Source organism: Dromiciops gliroides, chromosome 5 (genome assembly GCF_019393635.1).
Source record: "Dromiciops gliroides isolate mDroGli1 chromosome 5, mDroGli1.pri, whole genome shotgun sequence".
Classification (NCBI taxonomy): domain Eukaryota; kingdom Metazoa; phylum Chordata; class Mammalia; order Microbiotheria; family Microbiotheriidae; genus Dromiciops; species Dromiciops gliroides.
This window is the reverse complement of record NC_057865.1, coordinates 215,785,369-215,801,284: the sequence shown is the minus strand read 5'-3', so window position 1 is coordinate 215,801,284 and position 15,916 is coordinate 215,785,369. Positions and strand designations below refer to the sequence as shown.

At 39.2% G+C, this 15,916-nt stretch overlaps 1 protein-coding gene across 6 annotated transcripts in view; it reads right to left on the bottom strand.

The window, feature by feature from the left end:
- Positions 1–268: 268 nt before the first annotated feature.
- The window catches only part of SPATS2 (spermatogenesis associated serine rich 2), a 153,130-nt gene continuing 137,482 nt past the window's right edge, over positions 269–15,916 (bottom strand). For all 6 annotated transcript variants that reach the window (XM_043968368.1, XM_043968369.1, XM_043968367.1 and 3 more), the window contains 5 exons: positions 14,192–14,250; positions 13,329–13,438; positions 5,481–5,583; positions 3,210–3,424; positions 269–1,537 (listed from right to left, as the gene is read on the bottom strand). In XM_043968368.1, the coding sequence (XP_043824303.1) occupies positions 1,196–1,537; positions 3,210–3,424; positions 5,481–5,583; positions 13,329–13,438; positions 14,192–14,250 (829 nt within the window). In that variant the 3' untranslated portion in view covers positions 269–1,195. The remainder of the gene's footprint in view (positions 1,538–3,209; positions 3,425–5,480; positions 5,584–13,328; positions 13,439–14,191; positions 14,251–15,916) is intronic.

The following is a 15,916-nucleotide window of genomic DNA, read 5'->3' as shown; positions in this document are numbered from 1 at the left end:
AACAAGGCAATGTGGTACTATGGAAAGAGTACCGGCTTTGAATTTGGAGGACCCATCTAGTACTACCTTGGGTACATTATTGACCTTCTTTGGGACAGACTAGATTGCTTCTAAGGTCCTTCTGGCCCTAATTCTATGCTCGGATGACTTGGGAATAAGATACTCTCATTTTAGCCTAGAACAAATCATAGAAGACTTCCACCCTGGCAGGTCTGAAGAGAAATGAAGAAATGAAGTCGACTGCTGCTGTGAAGCACCAAATGTGGGAACGTTTATGCAATTGTCTTTATTTATACAACTATAAAGAGTGACAGTAGTAATTTTTGATGGGTAACACCTTGTATTAGCACTGCTAATTATGCTGCTATCAATTGAGTTCAGGATCAGAATGAAATTTAGGAGAGGGGGAGAAGAAAAAAAGATTACCATTCCCCACCCCCATTAAAACATGGAAACTTTTTCTTCTTTTTTTTTTTTTTAAACTTTACTTGTATGACTTCCTATCAGCTTCCTGGTTTTTCATCTAAGATCACAGGAAGAAAGGCTTTTGCTTTTTTGGAAAAGAGATTGCAGGCGAGGTTCTAGTGCCAAGCAAGACAGAAAACCCAATTTGGGTCTCTAGCACACATTGGGAGCCGAGGCAGATTCCCAAATGTGCCCTGAGATTCCTCTTCTTCCAACCAATGAAGTGTTCCCAGCTTTTGCTAACCTCATGTGCATATTTATGACAGTTTCTCTTTTACTATTGTTCAGAGGAAACCCTGGGAGGCATTTGTGGCATCTGCCTGGGCTAGAAAGACAACAGGGCCAGGTCTGACTGGACCCCTCATACTTCCAGCCCCGAAAGTGGAATCAATGATTTAGGCCTCTAAGGAGAATTGAGAAGGCAGGGGGTGTTGGACAAGGGGGTTGCTTGCCTTAAAGGGCAGACCTAACAATAGCTGCCTCTGATCCCTGTTGAAAATGACCAAGCAGATGGATCCATCTTACTTTGATAACACAAGGGAGAAAACAGCTTCCCTTCTGAAAAAAGTGAAGAGGGAATGGGAGAAGAGGGAAGAGACAAAAAATGTTTAGAGTGGCACAAAAATGATAAATGTAAACTTCTCTTTGTTATTAAACCTAACTACAAGTTTCCTATAGTCCAGTTATCAATTTGAATTGCATTAAAGGAAGAAGCCTACTGGGATCCCCCTCAGGAGTTCACTGCTTCAGGCTGGCAGGCCCTGGGCTTGCGCTGAGGGAGCCCCTTATTCTCAGTGGTGTTTGGGCCTGAACGCCCCTTTTTGGATGAGGGGCTGGGCTGGCTTGGTTCCATGACGGTTCCAGTTCCATTGGTTCCTGCTGAGTGGGCTTGGCCTCGCTCATTTGTGTTTCCTGGAGACTGTGGAGCATTCTGATACCTGGGCCCAGAAGGATACCATGAGCCATTTCGGTAACGACCCATGTTGTCATGTCGCCCTTGATTTGTGGGGCCATTAGACCTTTGGCCTTGGGGACGGTAGCCTTGCCCTCCTCTCCTATTCCCCTGTAACACCTGGAAAACAAAGAAGACAGACTTGAATAAACATTAGCAACAGTGTCCTTAGGAGTATCTATTTAGGAATTCCCAGGCTGGAACTTAGGTATCTCTCAAGAGATATATACATATATATATATCAGAAAGCTATCAATTGGGGGCAGCTAGATGGCTCAATGGAGAAAGCACTAGCCCTGGATTCAGGAGGACCCGAGTTCAAATCTGACCTCAGACACTTGACAATTACTAGCTGTGTGACCCTGGGAAAGTCACTTAACCTCATTGCCCTGCAAAAAAAAAAAAAAGAAAAAAGAAAGCTATCAATCACCCCAATCAAACTATCGCACCAGACCCCATGAAAGTTGAGTGCTTATTAATCTCTCCCTACCATCCCTAGCCTCCTCTTTACCCAAGAAATATATATATTTTTTTCTCGGGGCTACAGGGGATTAAGTGACTTGCCCAGGGTCACACAGCTAGTAAGTGTCAAGTGTCTGAAGCCGGATTTGAACTCAGGTACTCCTGAATCCAGGGCTGGTGCTTTATCCACTGTGCCACCTAGCTGCCCCAAGGAATATTCTTCTTGAACTCACTTCTAGCCATACAGGCTGCAGAAGGTGTGGAAGAGAATACTACCAAAAGAACACATTCTAGGATTTGTTCTTGTCTACCACGGATGGGTATTATATCATTGTCTTGACCATTTTATAATTTGAAGAAATTTGGAAAGAGAATACCCACCTAATTGGTATTAATGAAAACTATTACAAAGCACTTCATTATACTACAGATTTGAGATGAAATCATGCTACTGTGTGTGGTGACATATAGTGAGTGCGTTTTTCTTACTAGAACCCCAAGAGCCTACAGTGTAGTAGTTATCCTTTTCCTTGATACCAAGACTGCTATATATGCTATAAGTTCTTTCTTTCTTTCTTTTTTTTTTTTGGCAGGGCACTGAGGGTTAAGTGACTTGCCCAGGGTCACACAGCTAGTAAGTGTCAAGTGTCTGAGGTTGCATTTGAACTCAGGCCCTCCTCAATCCAGGGCTGGTGCTTTATCCACTGCGCCACCTAGCTGCCCCATGCTGTAAGTTCTTAATAAAAAACAACACTGATTTTGATTTCTAAAATGTTTTCCTCCAACCTAACTGATAAAATTTTTTCCCTCAAGGACTGTGAGTCTAATTTCAACTTTCAGGCCATTGCTTTCCCCCCATCTACTCTACCCAAACCCTAGTCATCCCCCCCCTTTCCCCCCCCCCATTAGTCTATTATAATAGTCCCTATTAGTAGGGAGTTGCTACTTTCAGAAGAAAGATTAAAATGAAGTGTCTTCTACTGCTCTCTAGTGGGCTTGCTGCTTGTGGTGCTTGTCTACTTTGTGATCAGTGCATAATTCCCACTGTGAGTAATTAATGGGCAGTTCAGCCCACAACAGCTGGGATGACTGCCCAAATGAGAAATGCAGTAGCACTTGGCAACGGGTCACCAATACTGGGTGGTGGCTGAGAACGTACCCAATGCTCCCTTTGTAACTACATGGGACTGTAGGGGTTCAGAATGTTGCAAAGAGGGAAGGAAATCAAGCTAAACACATGTTGAAAAACGGGGCGGTTTTGAGTGATCAGTCTGTCAGCATTTTCATTCAATGGCCTTTCATCCAAACTCAATGGGGAAGATCAAGTTACCTCTCTGTGAGGCTGGTAGGACCGGCTGCTGGGATTTGCTATGGCTGCAGGCATCTCTCCTGCTGGTGGGTTTTTCTTGTTAGTGTTCGTAAGGCTAGGAGCAGAGGCACAGGTGGAACTGGAGGGAACAGTTGCATCACTGGGGCTGCTCAACGACACAGATGTAACTGAGCTACACCGGGACCTGGTTGAGTAGCTGTTCTTTGGATGGGACACTAAAAGGCAAACATTAACAGCTCATGTTCAATGGCAGGGAAGGATGAAGCTGCCCCCTTTCCTCACTTCTCAATGAGAAGTTTAAGGGGAAAAAAACCCTGCCCAATGAAATTTTACAGGACATATAGTATGAGGAAAATTTTTTTTAAATATTAAAGGAAAAATTCTAGGACCCTAGCCCCTGGGAGAAGACCTTCTTCTTTGCTTCTTCCCTAAACAAGAGGTATTTAATAATTGTTTTAAAAATTGAATTGTCTTCCTTACAGAAGGCCCCATGATGAACATACTGCATGGTTCTGTGGAGAACAAACAAGCATTACAGCACTGAGGAGGAGATCCAGGAACCAGAGAACAGACTCAAGAATAGAACTCTGTCCTCTGACCCCCATCTTGTACCTGACTCGTGACTCTTGGCAGATACCTTTTCCCCTTAAGTGGACATAAGTTTTAGAAACTGACTGAATCTGGAAATAGGAACTTAGGCAATTTGCTCAAGTTCCTATGCAAGAATATGGCATTATGTTTTACATGACTTCACAGGTACAATTGGTAATCATATTACTTGCCTTCTCAATGGTTGGGGAAATTGAGTGAGGAAAAGAATCTAAAGAAAAAATGTTAAAAATAAAGAAATAATTTTAAAAGTTCCTATGTAAGAACATTATAAAATACACATTTTTTTTTTGGTGGGGCAGTGAGGGTTAAGTGACTTGCCCAAGGTCACACAGCTAGTAAATGTCAAGTGTCTGAGACTGGATTTGAACTCAGGTGCTCCTGAATCCAGGGCCGGTGCTTTATCCAGTGTGCCACCTAGCTACCTCACTAAAATACACATTTTTATAAAGGAGGAACATGACAGAGGAATTAAAGCTGGGTAGGAATAATCTTCACAATTCATATATATCTTCCCAAAGTCTTTCCTTCCTTACAAAATGACTCCTAGAAATAAACTCAAGCCAGGGAGATTCCAAATAAATGGTTTATACAATGGTTTGAAAACTTCTCCCTGACTTCTGTTTTCAATACTTGACTACTAATAAGGTCTGCGAGACAGTGTATCCCTGTCTTTCCCAGGATGAAAGTGCAGTGGCAATCCACAGGCCCAATCTCATTATCCATCAGCATGAGACCTTGCATTGGCTCTGTTTTTCTGAATTGGGCCCACTGGCCCCTCATTATACAGCTAGGTGTCAGACGCTGTATAGCTTTATCACAGTTCAGAATTCCTAAACTCAAGCAATCCACCTGACTATGAGGGATTACAGACCTAGATCACTGGCTCTTCCTTCCATAGTGCCCCAGGTCCAATATTTCACCTTTAGGGTTAATTAGGTGGCATAGTAGGTAGTGCATTGGGCTTGGGAGTCAGGAAGAGTTGAGTTCATATCTGTCCTCAGACACTTATGAGCTGTTTGTCTCAGTTTCCTTAACTGCAAAATGGGTATAATAATAGCACCTACCTTCCAGGGCTATTGAGGATCAAATAATATTTGTAAAGTATTTTGCCTGGCACATAGAGGGCACTATAGAAATACTAGCTGTTATTGTTATTGTTAAGGCAAAAACCCAACAAAAATCTCCAGCCAAATAGAATTCTTTAAATAGAAGCAAATGACTTGTTAAAGTAAAATAAAATTTACTAAAATTACCTGAGGAGTTATATCTAAAAAGCTAGAAGCATTCACACTAGGTGCTAAAAGCATTTTCTAAAGCTCAGTTTGAGAACTGTATGTGGACTGTAGCAAGATATTGAGCCCAAGCTTTTCATTTTACAGATAGGAAAACTGAGGCCCAGAGAGGTGAGATGATAGGATCAAGGTCATACAAGTAGCCAGGTTTCAAACCCAGTTTCTATGAGTCTAAATTAAATTTTTTCTATTGATTTTAAATTCATTTTTTTCCCACAATGCTAAATTCCAGGAACATCACAACCTCATTTTTATAGATGAAGTTATATTATTCTACTTCAGGGAAGAAACCAGGATCTTAGACTCAAACAGTACTTCCTGCCTCGTTTCTCTTTACATTGGAAGGGCCCGAGTCTCACCGTCTCACCTTGTCCAAATGAATCAATGCTCATCTTCAGTGTGTCAATATCACATGTGAACCGGGCTACCCGTCCTAGATCCTCATCATATTTACGTTCACTAACAAAGTGCTGAAAAGAAGGAAAAGGAACATATTTATGAGTGATAAACGCTTAAAATGGAACCAATTCACTGCCACAAAAAGACATCATGAAATTTTGTTTGCTATATATCCTCTCTGTTTTCTTCAAAGTTTACAACCTTTGGTAGGATCAGTAAATCATTTTACTAGTTTTCTTTCCTTTTACCACCCCCCCCCATCCTTAACTTAAAACACCAAATACAAATAGCATTTCCATATGCACCATAGAACAGGAGAGAATTGTACATGAAAATGTCAATTTCTACTATGCAGAGATTGCTTTTCTTTTAAAGTACAAAAAAGATTCAAAATATAGCTTCAAGGAGCCCCTGCTTGTCTGTGATTCCTCCTAGCTTTTCTTTATTCTCTTTTCACCTGGGGGCGGGGTAGGAAAAGAATTTTTCACTAATGCCCTTCTCCCTCTCATCTCCTCCTTTTCATTTTAGAGGGAAAAAAAGAACAAATTATATCTTCATAACAAATATGCATAATTAAGTAAAACAAAGTCCCACAATGGCCATGTCCAAAAATGTATGTTTTGCTACTACCAGAGGTCTGAAATTGAACTCATTAATTTTTGCAAAATTCTTAGACAAAATTCTTGACTACATTTTTAGTAATAGTTTCATATGAGGACAGAGGGTGGTTATATAATATAATATCAGAGTTCTCAATTTGATCATAAGGAAAAGAGAAAGGAGAAAAGGACATATGAGACTGACTCCACCACAGTTCATCTCCCATTTTTCTACTTAATGGAGGGTGTCAAAATCATAATCAATTATGTATTTTCTATTTGATTTTACTTTCTAAGTGATTTTATTTTGTAAGTTTAAGCCTGTACTTTATTTATGACTCTACTTTACATGATTTTATTACATAGCTTCATATAACAAACCTAAGCCTCCTCTTTGTCTCTGAGTAAAGAAGCTCACGAGTTCAAAAGTCCACTCTCCCTTTCACAAGTTAGATGTCCCAGTTTTTTCTCCCCAACAATCACTGTTAAAGAAAAACTCTGGGCTAAAGTTTAGAAGTTCAATACTCTCATAAAACACTCAATTTTAAGGGAATTATTATCCTAGTACCATCTGCAAATCACTTTGTGCCAAGAAAGTTTGTTATCCCTCATAACTTCAGGTCCTGAGAAACTCCATGACATGTGTATTAACCTTGAAAGCACACAAGTTGATCTGGTTCCATCTCTACTTATCATTGCCCAATTAAAGGTGGTCTTAGCCCACCAGGACGCACCATAAATCTACAAAGCATTTCTCTAAAACAGAGAGGGGTGGTCCTAATCCCATATGCGTGTGCCCAATTTTCTTAATGTAACCAATCATGTTGCCTTCACCCCCAACCTACTCTGTTCTGTTCTTTTATGCTTATAAGAATGAGTTGCGCCTTCAATTTTATTTTTGTCCAGAAACTGAGGCAGCCATTATACCCCTTTATTAACAAGTTCATGCCCTGTTAATAAACTGTTATATTGCTTGGAGAGAACGTGCCTTAGTTTACTTTTATTGAATTTCACTACCTATAAGGGAGTCATGGGAAACAGGAAGCAAAATAAACTGGGAAGAAGACAAGCAGACAGCTATGAGGAGGATTCTTTTTAGGTGATAATTTGGTATGTTTTATCAAACTGAGTCTCACTTTTACTCTCTACAAGCCATGGTTCACAAATCCTTAATTTTTTAAGATGGCAAATTAATTGTTCAAAAAGTCATTTTATAAATAAGTACAGCTTTTGCTATAAGTAATTTAATCCTCTCAAAAGATTTTCTCTTTGGTCCAGACATAGACCTATGGAAACTCAGTGATACTTGAGAAGTAAGCTTTGATATGTCAAGGGAGAGGAGATGTATCTACTTCAACATATAGTTTTAGGTTGCCTGCCATTATGATGGGACTGAAGAAAATCATTCAAGACAGTTCCCAAATCAAAACCAAACTGGCCTCCTGGGAATCTTTGCTGTAAAATTTAGAACCAAACTTGAATAGCTCCAAAAAGATGTGGAAAAAACCTACATCCCAAACAGAAGATAGTCACTGAAGGAGAGCTGACCAATATCCAAAAAAAGTACTACTATTCTATCCTGGGGAAAAAACCCAACAACCCTTCTCTTTACTTTCCAAAGAAGCAGTTCATACAAAAATGCCCAACTAATTTAACACAATAATGGAGCTTCATCATTCACAATCTCACCAATGGCACAGATGATAAGTAGGGCTACATCTATTTTGGTAAAAGCCTACAAACAGACTGGCATCATAAAGTGAAGGTCTTGTAGGTGATATAAATGTTAGACTTTGCTAGGTGTTTTCAACAGAGAAATGCCTTGGATTCATGAAGCTTCAGGACATGTGATTGGGCTCCCAGCTCTAAAACTGGCAATCTGACAGGCTAATTAAACCAATCAATGAATCAATAAGCATTTTCTAGTAAATGTCTAGTGTTGGGTACTGTGACAGGTGTAGGGATACAAGGTCAAAATATGAAACAATCCCTGCTTTCAAAGAATTTACATTCTATTGGGAGAGACAATAAATCTGCATATAAAGAATAAATATGGGGGCAGCTAGGTGGCGCAGTGGATAAAGCACCGGCCCTGAATTCAGGAGGACCAGAGTTCAAATTTGAGAGCTGTGTGACCTTGGGCAAGTCACTTAACCCTCATCATCCCACCAAAAAAAAAAGAATAAATATGAAAGACAAAGCCAAGATGGTGGTGCTGCTCCAGCAGTACAGCAAGTTCTACCTCTACTATCCCCAAACTCCCCTAAACAGAGCTAGAAAATGCACCAGACTGAGTCCTGATGGGGAAATCCAAGAAAGTCACAATGATTCATTTTGTGCAGGGAGACAGATAGGTCTGTGGATACTACAGATAGTGTCTGGCTAGGAGCAGTTGCATGGAGTGCTCCCTGAACTGGCAGGGAGAGGCTATGCATAAGGGCAAGAAGAGGCCCAGTACCCATACAGAGGCACCACAACAGGAATGGGTACCATCTGGTAGCTTTGTTGCCCAATATCCAGTTCTAGATCACAGATCCAGGGTGGTTTGAGGAAGGGACATGTGTGCCTAGGGTTGGAACTCTGCAGGTAAGTTGTCCTAGGAGGCATACTGAGAGACAAGTTCAGAAGAAAATAGCATTGGTATAGTTATGACTAAGAATAGGGGTGGGAGTGGTATGGAGGGACAGGGAAAAGAGGCATCTCAGTTTTAGCTTCTAGCCCATTCTGAAATCTGTAGAGGATTAACTGAAGAATTCAGACTAAAGGGGAAGCTATAGTTCTGTAACTCTTAACCTGAAGAGCTTCCCAGCTGGCTGATAGTGGCTGAATCTAGCAGCAGTGTCCTGTTGTTCAGACCCAAACTTGGGTTAGGAATTTGTAGAACGTAAATCAAAGGGCTAACAATCAGACTTTGCTCTGGATCATACCATTTTGAAGGCTTGCAGACAGTCTTAAGTCTGGGCTGTTCCTGAAACTGTAATAACACATCTTTACTATCCCAAGAAATCAGCAACAGATCAACCTAGATCATCCCTCTAAAAGTTCATGGAGCCCAGAACTAACATTGAGTCCAAAGTCAAGAAGTAGGCTGGAAGAATAAGCAAGCAAACAAACAAACAAAAAGAATACCTCTTCAAAAACGATGCTCAAAATACAAATCTGGAAGAAGAAAATTACTCTATAACATCTGCAAGTAAAGGCTCAAAGGAAAAACAGATTGTGCACAAATTCAACTAGAATTCCTAAAAGAGATGAAGCAAGAGTTTTAAAAAACCGTTAAGATGTTTTTTATAAATGAAATAAAAGCATTAGAGGAAAAAATGGAAAATGAGAGCTATGAAAGAAAGAATTGGAAAGACAATTTAATAGGTTGGCACAAAAGGTACAAAATTTTGTGAAAGAGTTGGGACCAGATTCTAAATGTCTTGATTTGATGTTCTTAGAGGAGTTCCATAAAGTTAAAGGCCAGGGAGATTTAAACGAGCTTGTTAAACTGTGGTATATGATGGTGATGGAACATTATTGTGCTGTAAGAAATGACAAGAAGGATGATTTCAAAGGGGCCTGAAAAGACTTATATGAACTGATGTATAGTGAAGTGAGCAGAAACAAGAAAACGATGTGCACAGAGAGAGCAATACTGTTCAATAAATAACTGTGAATGACTTAACTATTCTCAGCAATATAATCCCAAAGTACTAATGATGAAGCATACTATCCACCTCCAAAGAAAGAACTGATATCGACTGAACACAGACTAAAGCATGCTATTTTCACTTTCTTTCATTTTTTCTTTTATTCAAGTTTTCTTGTACAAAATGACTAATATAGCTATGTTTTACATAATTGTACATGTATAACCTGATTGCTTACTGCCTCGGGGAGGGGATAGGGAAGGGAGGGAAGGAGGGATAAAATTTGGAACTCAAAACTTTAAATAAAGGAGTATGTTCTGAGGGGAAAAAAAGAGGTACAAAATTTTGCCCAAGCAACAAACTCCCTGAAAATCAGACTGGACCAATTAGAGCAACAAGAAATGCTAAAACAAAGTCATGACACTTGAAAAACAGAAGAAGATTTAAGAAAAGGCAAAAACAATGAAATCAGAAAGAGAGAAAAGAGAAAATAATTTTAAGAATCACTGGACTACCTCAACATCAAGACTAAAAAAAGAAACTAGACATCATATTTTAAGAAATCTTAAAACTGTGCGGATCTCTTGAACCAGAGGTCAGAGTGGAAATACAATCAAGCTCCTGAAAAAACCCTCAAAAGCAAAACTCCCAGGAACATTATAGCCAAAATACTGCAAGCAGCCAGAAAGAAAGAATTCAAGTACTGAGGAAACAAATGACTTAGCAGCCACCACTATTAAAGAGCAGAGAACTTGGAATATGATATTCCAGAAGGCAAAGGATATATAGTTATAAACAAAAATAATTGACCCAGCAAAACTAAGTATAATCCTACAAGGGAAAGAATGAACTTTTAATAAAATAAAGGACTTCCAAGCATTGCTATTGAAAAGACCAGAGGTGTGTAGAAAATATAAAATTGAAACAGAGGAGGTAAGAGAAACTTAAAATGGTAAAAATGAATAAACAACCATAAAGGGCTAAACTGCTTGTACTCTAACATGTGGAAATGATGCATGTGACTCTTCATTATCAGGAGTCACAGAAGGAGTCTAATTAGACAGGCAGGCCTGGGAGTGGTTCTATTATGTCTTGATGACCTTAAGAATAGAAAGAGAGGAGAAGAGGAATATACTGGGGGTGAAGGATGGTAGAAGGTTAGGGAAAATTATCTTAAAATCAGGGTGCACAAGTAGACATCTGTACAAAAACAAAGTGGGGGAGTGACTGTGACTTGGACCTCATTCTCATCTGAACTGATCAAAGGATGGCAAAATACATAGTTTTTTACTGAAATTCATTTCATTCAACAGGGAAATAGGAATGAAAGGCGAGAAGAAAGAATTAGAGGCAAGGTAGCTGAAGGGAAGTATAGTCTTAAGCAAAGCAAATTCTAAGGATATAAAAAATATTTATAGTTCTTTTTGAAATGGCAAAGAATGGGAATCTGATGGAATAGTACTGTGCTGTAAGAAATGAAGAAGGGTTTCAGAGAAACTTGAACTTATATGAAATGATGCATGATGAAGTAAACAGAAACAAGAGAACAATGTATACAGTGACCATAATATGGTAAAAACAACCAGCTCTGAGATAATTAGAGACTGAATTGTGTAATGACGAACCATGATACCAGAGGACTATAATGATAAAGCTGCTACCTACCTCTTGATCAGAGAAGTGTGCAGAATAAGGGGGGTTGTTTTTGTATATGGCCAATACAGAGATTTGTTTTGCTTAACTATATATGTTTGTAACAGGGGTTTTGCTTTCCCTTATTCTCAAATGGGAGGGGGGAGAGTCGGAGGAAGAGAGGGTAGACTTTTGATGACTGAAAAACATATAAATGAAAAAAGGAATTAATATGTATATAATAAACACCAAATACAATAAGATCATTAGAGGAGGGAATTAACACTTGTTGGGGAGGGGGAAGGGATCAACAAAGGTGTAAAAAGCAGTCTTAAACTACATCTTGAAGGATATGAGGGATTCTATGAGGCAGAGAAGAGGGAGCACGTTCTAAGTCTGGGGGATGGCCACTGAAAGGGCAAAGAAATAGGAAATAGGATACCACATGTGAGAACCAGAAAAGCCAATTTGGCTGGACTGGGCGTATGGGAAGAGAAATAATATATGATAAGACAGGAAAGATAGGTTGGGACAGGTAACTAAAGGCTTTCAAAGTGCAAAGGAGTTCATATTTTATTCTAGAGGGAAATAAAATCCATTAATTGAAACAATTTACATATTTCTCATAATGGTGCATATCAATCCTAATTATGAGGTAAAATTTATTTCCAAGAGGTAGTTTGAAACTAGGTTGATTTCTTGTCATTTTTATAATTATAAAACAAAATCTTAGTACGCAGATGGGCAAAAGATTTAGCAAGGGTAATCCCTTACCCTTACTTCCCAGTAAAGTGAGCTCTACTTAAAGCAATTTTGAGTTCTAAAATTCTTAATTGCACAGTACCTATTTCAGCACACTAAAAACTTGGAGACAAACAGATCTTAGTGAGTCTGCAGAAATATTTCCAGAAGCTTTTCAGCCATGTAGGAGGAGAAACAGATGAAGCCTTGCCAGAGCCAGATTTTATCTATTCAATTCCAAGGGGGTTTCCATCTTCTCCCAGAGAACTGAATGGGACTGACATGTACAATGAGTGGGCGATTTTCTGCAAAATTTGCACTGTGGCTTTAGTTATACAGGAAAAGGTACAAAATTAAGTTAATTTCAGTCAGAAGTAGGACTGGGTAAGTAGTTACACTATAGCACTAATTTCCTGAGAAACAAGAGGGGCTTTTGTACCCAAACCACTTTGTATTTTAATTGACAGAGGCTGTTCCAAAGTCTCCACAGTAATAATCTTGCTTTTGAATATTGCAATAAATCTAAAGGGTTGGGAGAGAGTATAGGGAAAAGGTCAAGTCATACTGCTTCTGTGTTCCCCAAGTGGTGGTTTTTGTTATTGATGTGAAGTTACTTACAGAGCTTGCCTCTACAGTGAGTCAGGAGCCTTCACCAAGCTTTCTCAGAACTCTTTATACCTACCTAGACTGAAAAGCATTGTTCTATTAAAGGAACTAAAAGAGGAAGAAGCCCGAACATGGAACCTGTGATCTTTATTAACAGATTACTTAACAAGATATACAATCAGACTTTTTTTCGATGATAACCAATGTAAAAGATTAGTTTTTCCCATGAAGTTGAAACAAAAAACTCCACGAAATATGTCACATATTTTTGCAGAAACTATTTGAGACAGCTAGATGGCATAGTAGATAGAGTGTTGGAACACATGAGTCAGGAAGACATGCATTCAAATCCTGCCTTACATTTACTAGGTGTGTAACCCTGGGCAAGTCACTTTCACTTCCCACCCTCCATTTCTTTATCTATAAAATGGGGATGATATAATAGTACCTACCTCACAGGGCTGTTGTGAGGATCAAATGAGATAATACACATAAAGGGGTTTTGTAAACCTCAGAGCACCATAAAAATGCTAGCTATTATTATTACTAATAACAAAGCAAAGGAATTTATGAAATGGGCAGAAAGAAGAAGTAAGCCTTTACCTTGATGTCAGCTCTAAGCTCTACCAATTGTTCCTCTGACATTCGAACTGCCACATCAGTCATTTTCTTGAGCATCTCAGCTTTTTTTTGTCGGCTGAGTAATATTTCCACTGAAGAGAAAAAAAGGTGGGCTGCTAAGGAGACTGAACCCTGGAAATTTTATTCTTTGCAATACAACATTAGTCAAAGGCTTAGCACTCATCTAGATTGAAACACTGGTACCAAAGGGTCTGATGCCCCCAACCTTTCTGAAAAGTCTTTGATGGCAGAAGTTTTAATTCTTGATCTTCAAGTGATACTACATAAACATAAAGCAGAATTCCTTCCTAAATTTTGCTCAGAGCCAAATTTAAAGGAATTTCACTTAGCATTTGAGAGTGAATTTATACTATGAGGGAGCGTATAGCAGATGGACATTCCGTATGTTGAAATGCTACTAAGGAGGCAGCTAGGTGGCACAGTGGTTAAAGCACCAGACCTGGATTCAGGAGGACCTGAGTTCAAATCCGGCTTCAGACACTTGACACTTACTAGCTGTGTGACTCTGGGCAAGTCACTTAACCCTCACTGCCCTGAGATAAAAAAGAAATGCTAAGGTAAAGGTAAAACACCTAGAGGAAGGTCATCAACAAGCTAGGTGAATGAATGAATGAAAAAACTTATTATTACTTACTTACTGCAGTGTAACCAAAAGCAATCGGGGCAGCTAGGTGGCACAGTGGATAGAGTACTGGCCCTGGATTGAGGAGGACCTGAGTTCAATTTTGGCCTCAGACACATAACACTTACTAGCTGTGTGACCCTGGGCAAGTCATTTAACCCCAACTGCCTCACACACACACACAAAAGTAAAAATTACTTACTTGCTTCAGCTTTTACTTTGTCCATTTCAGCTAGCAATGCCACTTCCCGGTCCATTAGGCTAAGAAATGAAAGAACAGAGGAAAAGGTTGAATTGATTAGGAACCTAAAAATAAAATTGGTATGCTGTTTTTATCAGACTGGGCAAAAGCTGATAGATCTCACAGGATCTGATACCTAGAAAGCATCTCGGTGACCAACCCCGACACAAAAGGAATGCTTATCATTATATACCCAACCAGTAGTCATCCAACAGCCTCCTTGAAAACCTACAAGGAGAGGCAAACTTTTGAGGCAGCCCACTCCACTTTTAGATAGCTTTAAGTATAATCCTTTGAGATAGAACACTAGAGAGCTATGATGACCTTAAAGCATTACTAACTCTTCTCCTAGCCTGAACATCCAAACAGGTCTGAATTCTAATTATATTTGTATCTAATTCAAAACTCTGTATTTTCCTACAAGAAAAATATGATATACTTTATCAAAAGCTTTGCTAAAATCTAGGTAAAATATATCTACTGCATTTCACTCATCTACTACTTTGATAATCCTGTCACAAAAGGAAATGAGGTTAGTCTGGCATTATCTGCTTCTGATGAAGCCATGCTGGCTGTTGTTAATCACTGCTTCCCTTTCTCTATCTTCACCAACCATCTCTTTAATGATCTATTCTAGAATTTCCCCAGGAATTGAAGGCAAACTCACTGGCTTATATCTTGCAGATTCTGTTCTTTTTTTGGGGGGTGGGGGGTGATTAGGACATTTGTTCTCCAATTTTGTGGTGCCTCTCCCATTTTCCAAAATCACTTTGCAATCATATAAAAGCTAATCAACTAACTCTATTAGTTATTTTTGTTCTATCATCTCCAGTTCAAGGGTCATTCTCCTTGACAGAAGAAACAGAAGAATTGAACAGCTCTACCTTCTTTAAGCTGTCAGTTCCCTCTATCCTATTCATCAAAAGCAAAGATCTTATCTCTTTTTTTATCTTTTCTTTTTCTACCAAAACTGGTAGAGATCTGGACCACCTGTAATGGGATTGGTATAGAGAACTTTTGGATACAGAAATTCCCTCTACCAATGCTAATCAGCACATTCTCTGCCACTAAAGAGTCTTAGAGAATTGCCTAGAGCACAAGAGGTTAAGTGGCTTGTCCAGGGTCAGAATGCCAGTATGTGTCTTAGAAGGTACTTAAATTTAAGTCTTCCTGGCTTTGAAGCCAGCTCTTTTTCTATTAGACCATACTTCCCCTCCCAGTATTACTTAAAAACAAAACAAAAAACCAACTCTTTGAACTGTTTTAGCATCCTGTACCAGCCTCAGCTTATTCTGAGCTTTATCATTCCTACTATTATTTTTACAGGACCATATAATGCTCTTAAATTTATTTTTTGTTACCTGGCCTTGCTTCTACCTCTGTACATTCCTTTTTTCTTTTCTTTTTTTTTTTTGGTGAAGCAATTGGGGTTAAATGACTTGCCCAGGGTCACACAGCTAGTAAGTGTTAAGTGTCTGAGGCTGGATTTGAATTCAGGTCCTCCGGACTCCAGGGCCAGTGCTTTATCCACTGTGCCACCTAGCTGCCCTGGTACGTTCCTTTTTAAAAACAAAATTCTGAGTTTGTTGTCATGTTTCCTGTGTATCCACATAGATCTTGTCAGACAAATCCTATTTTCCCTCCTCAGTGGGCTTATTTCCCTTTGTGTCTTCAAAATTTCATCCT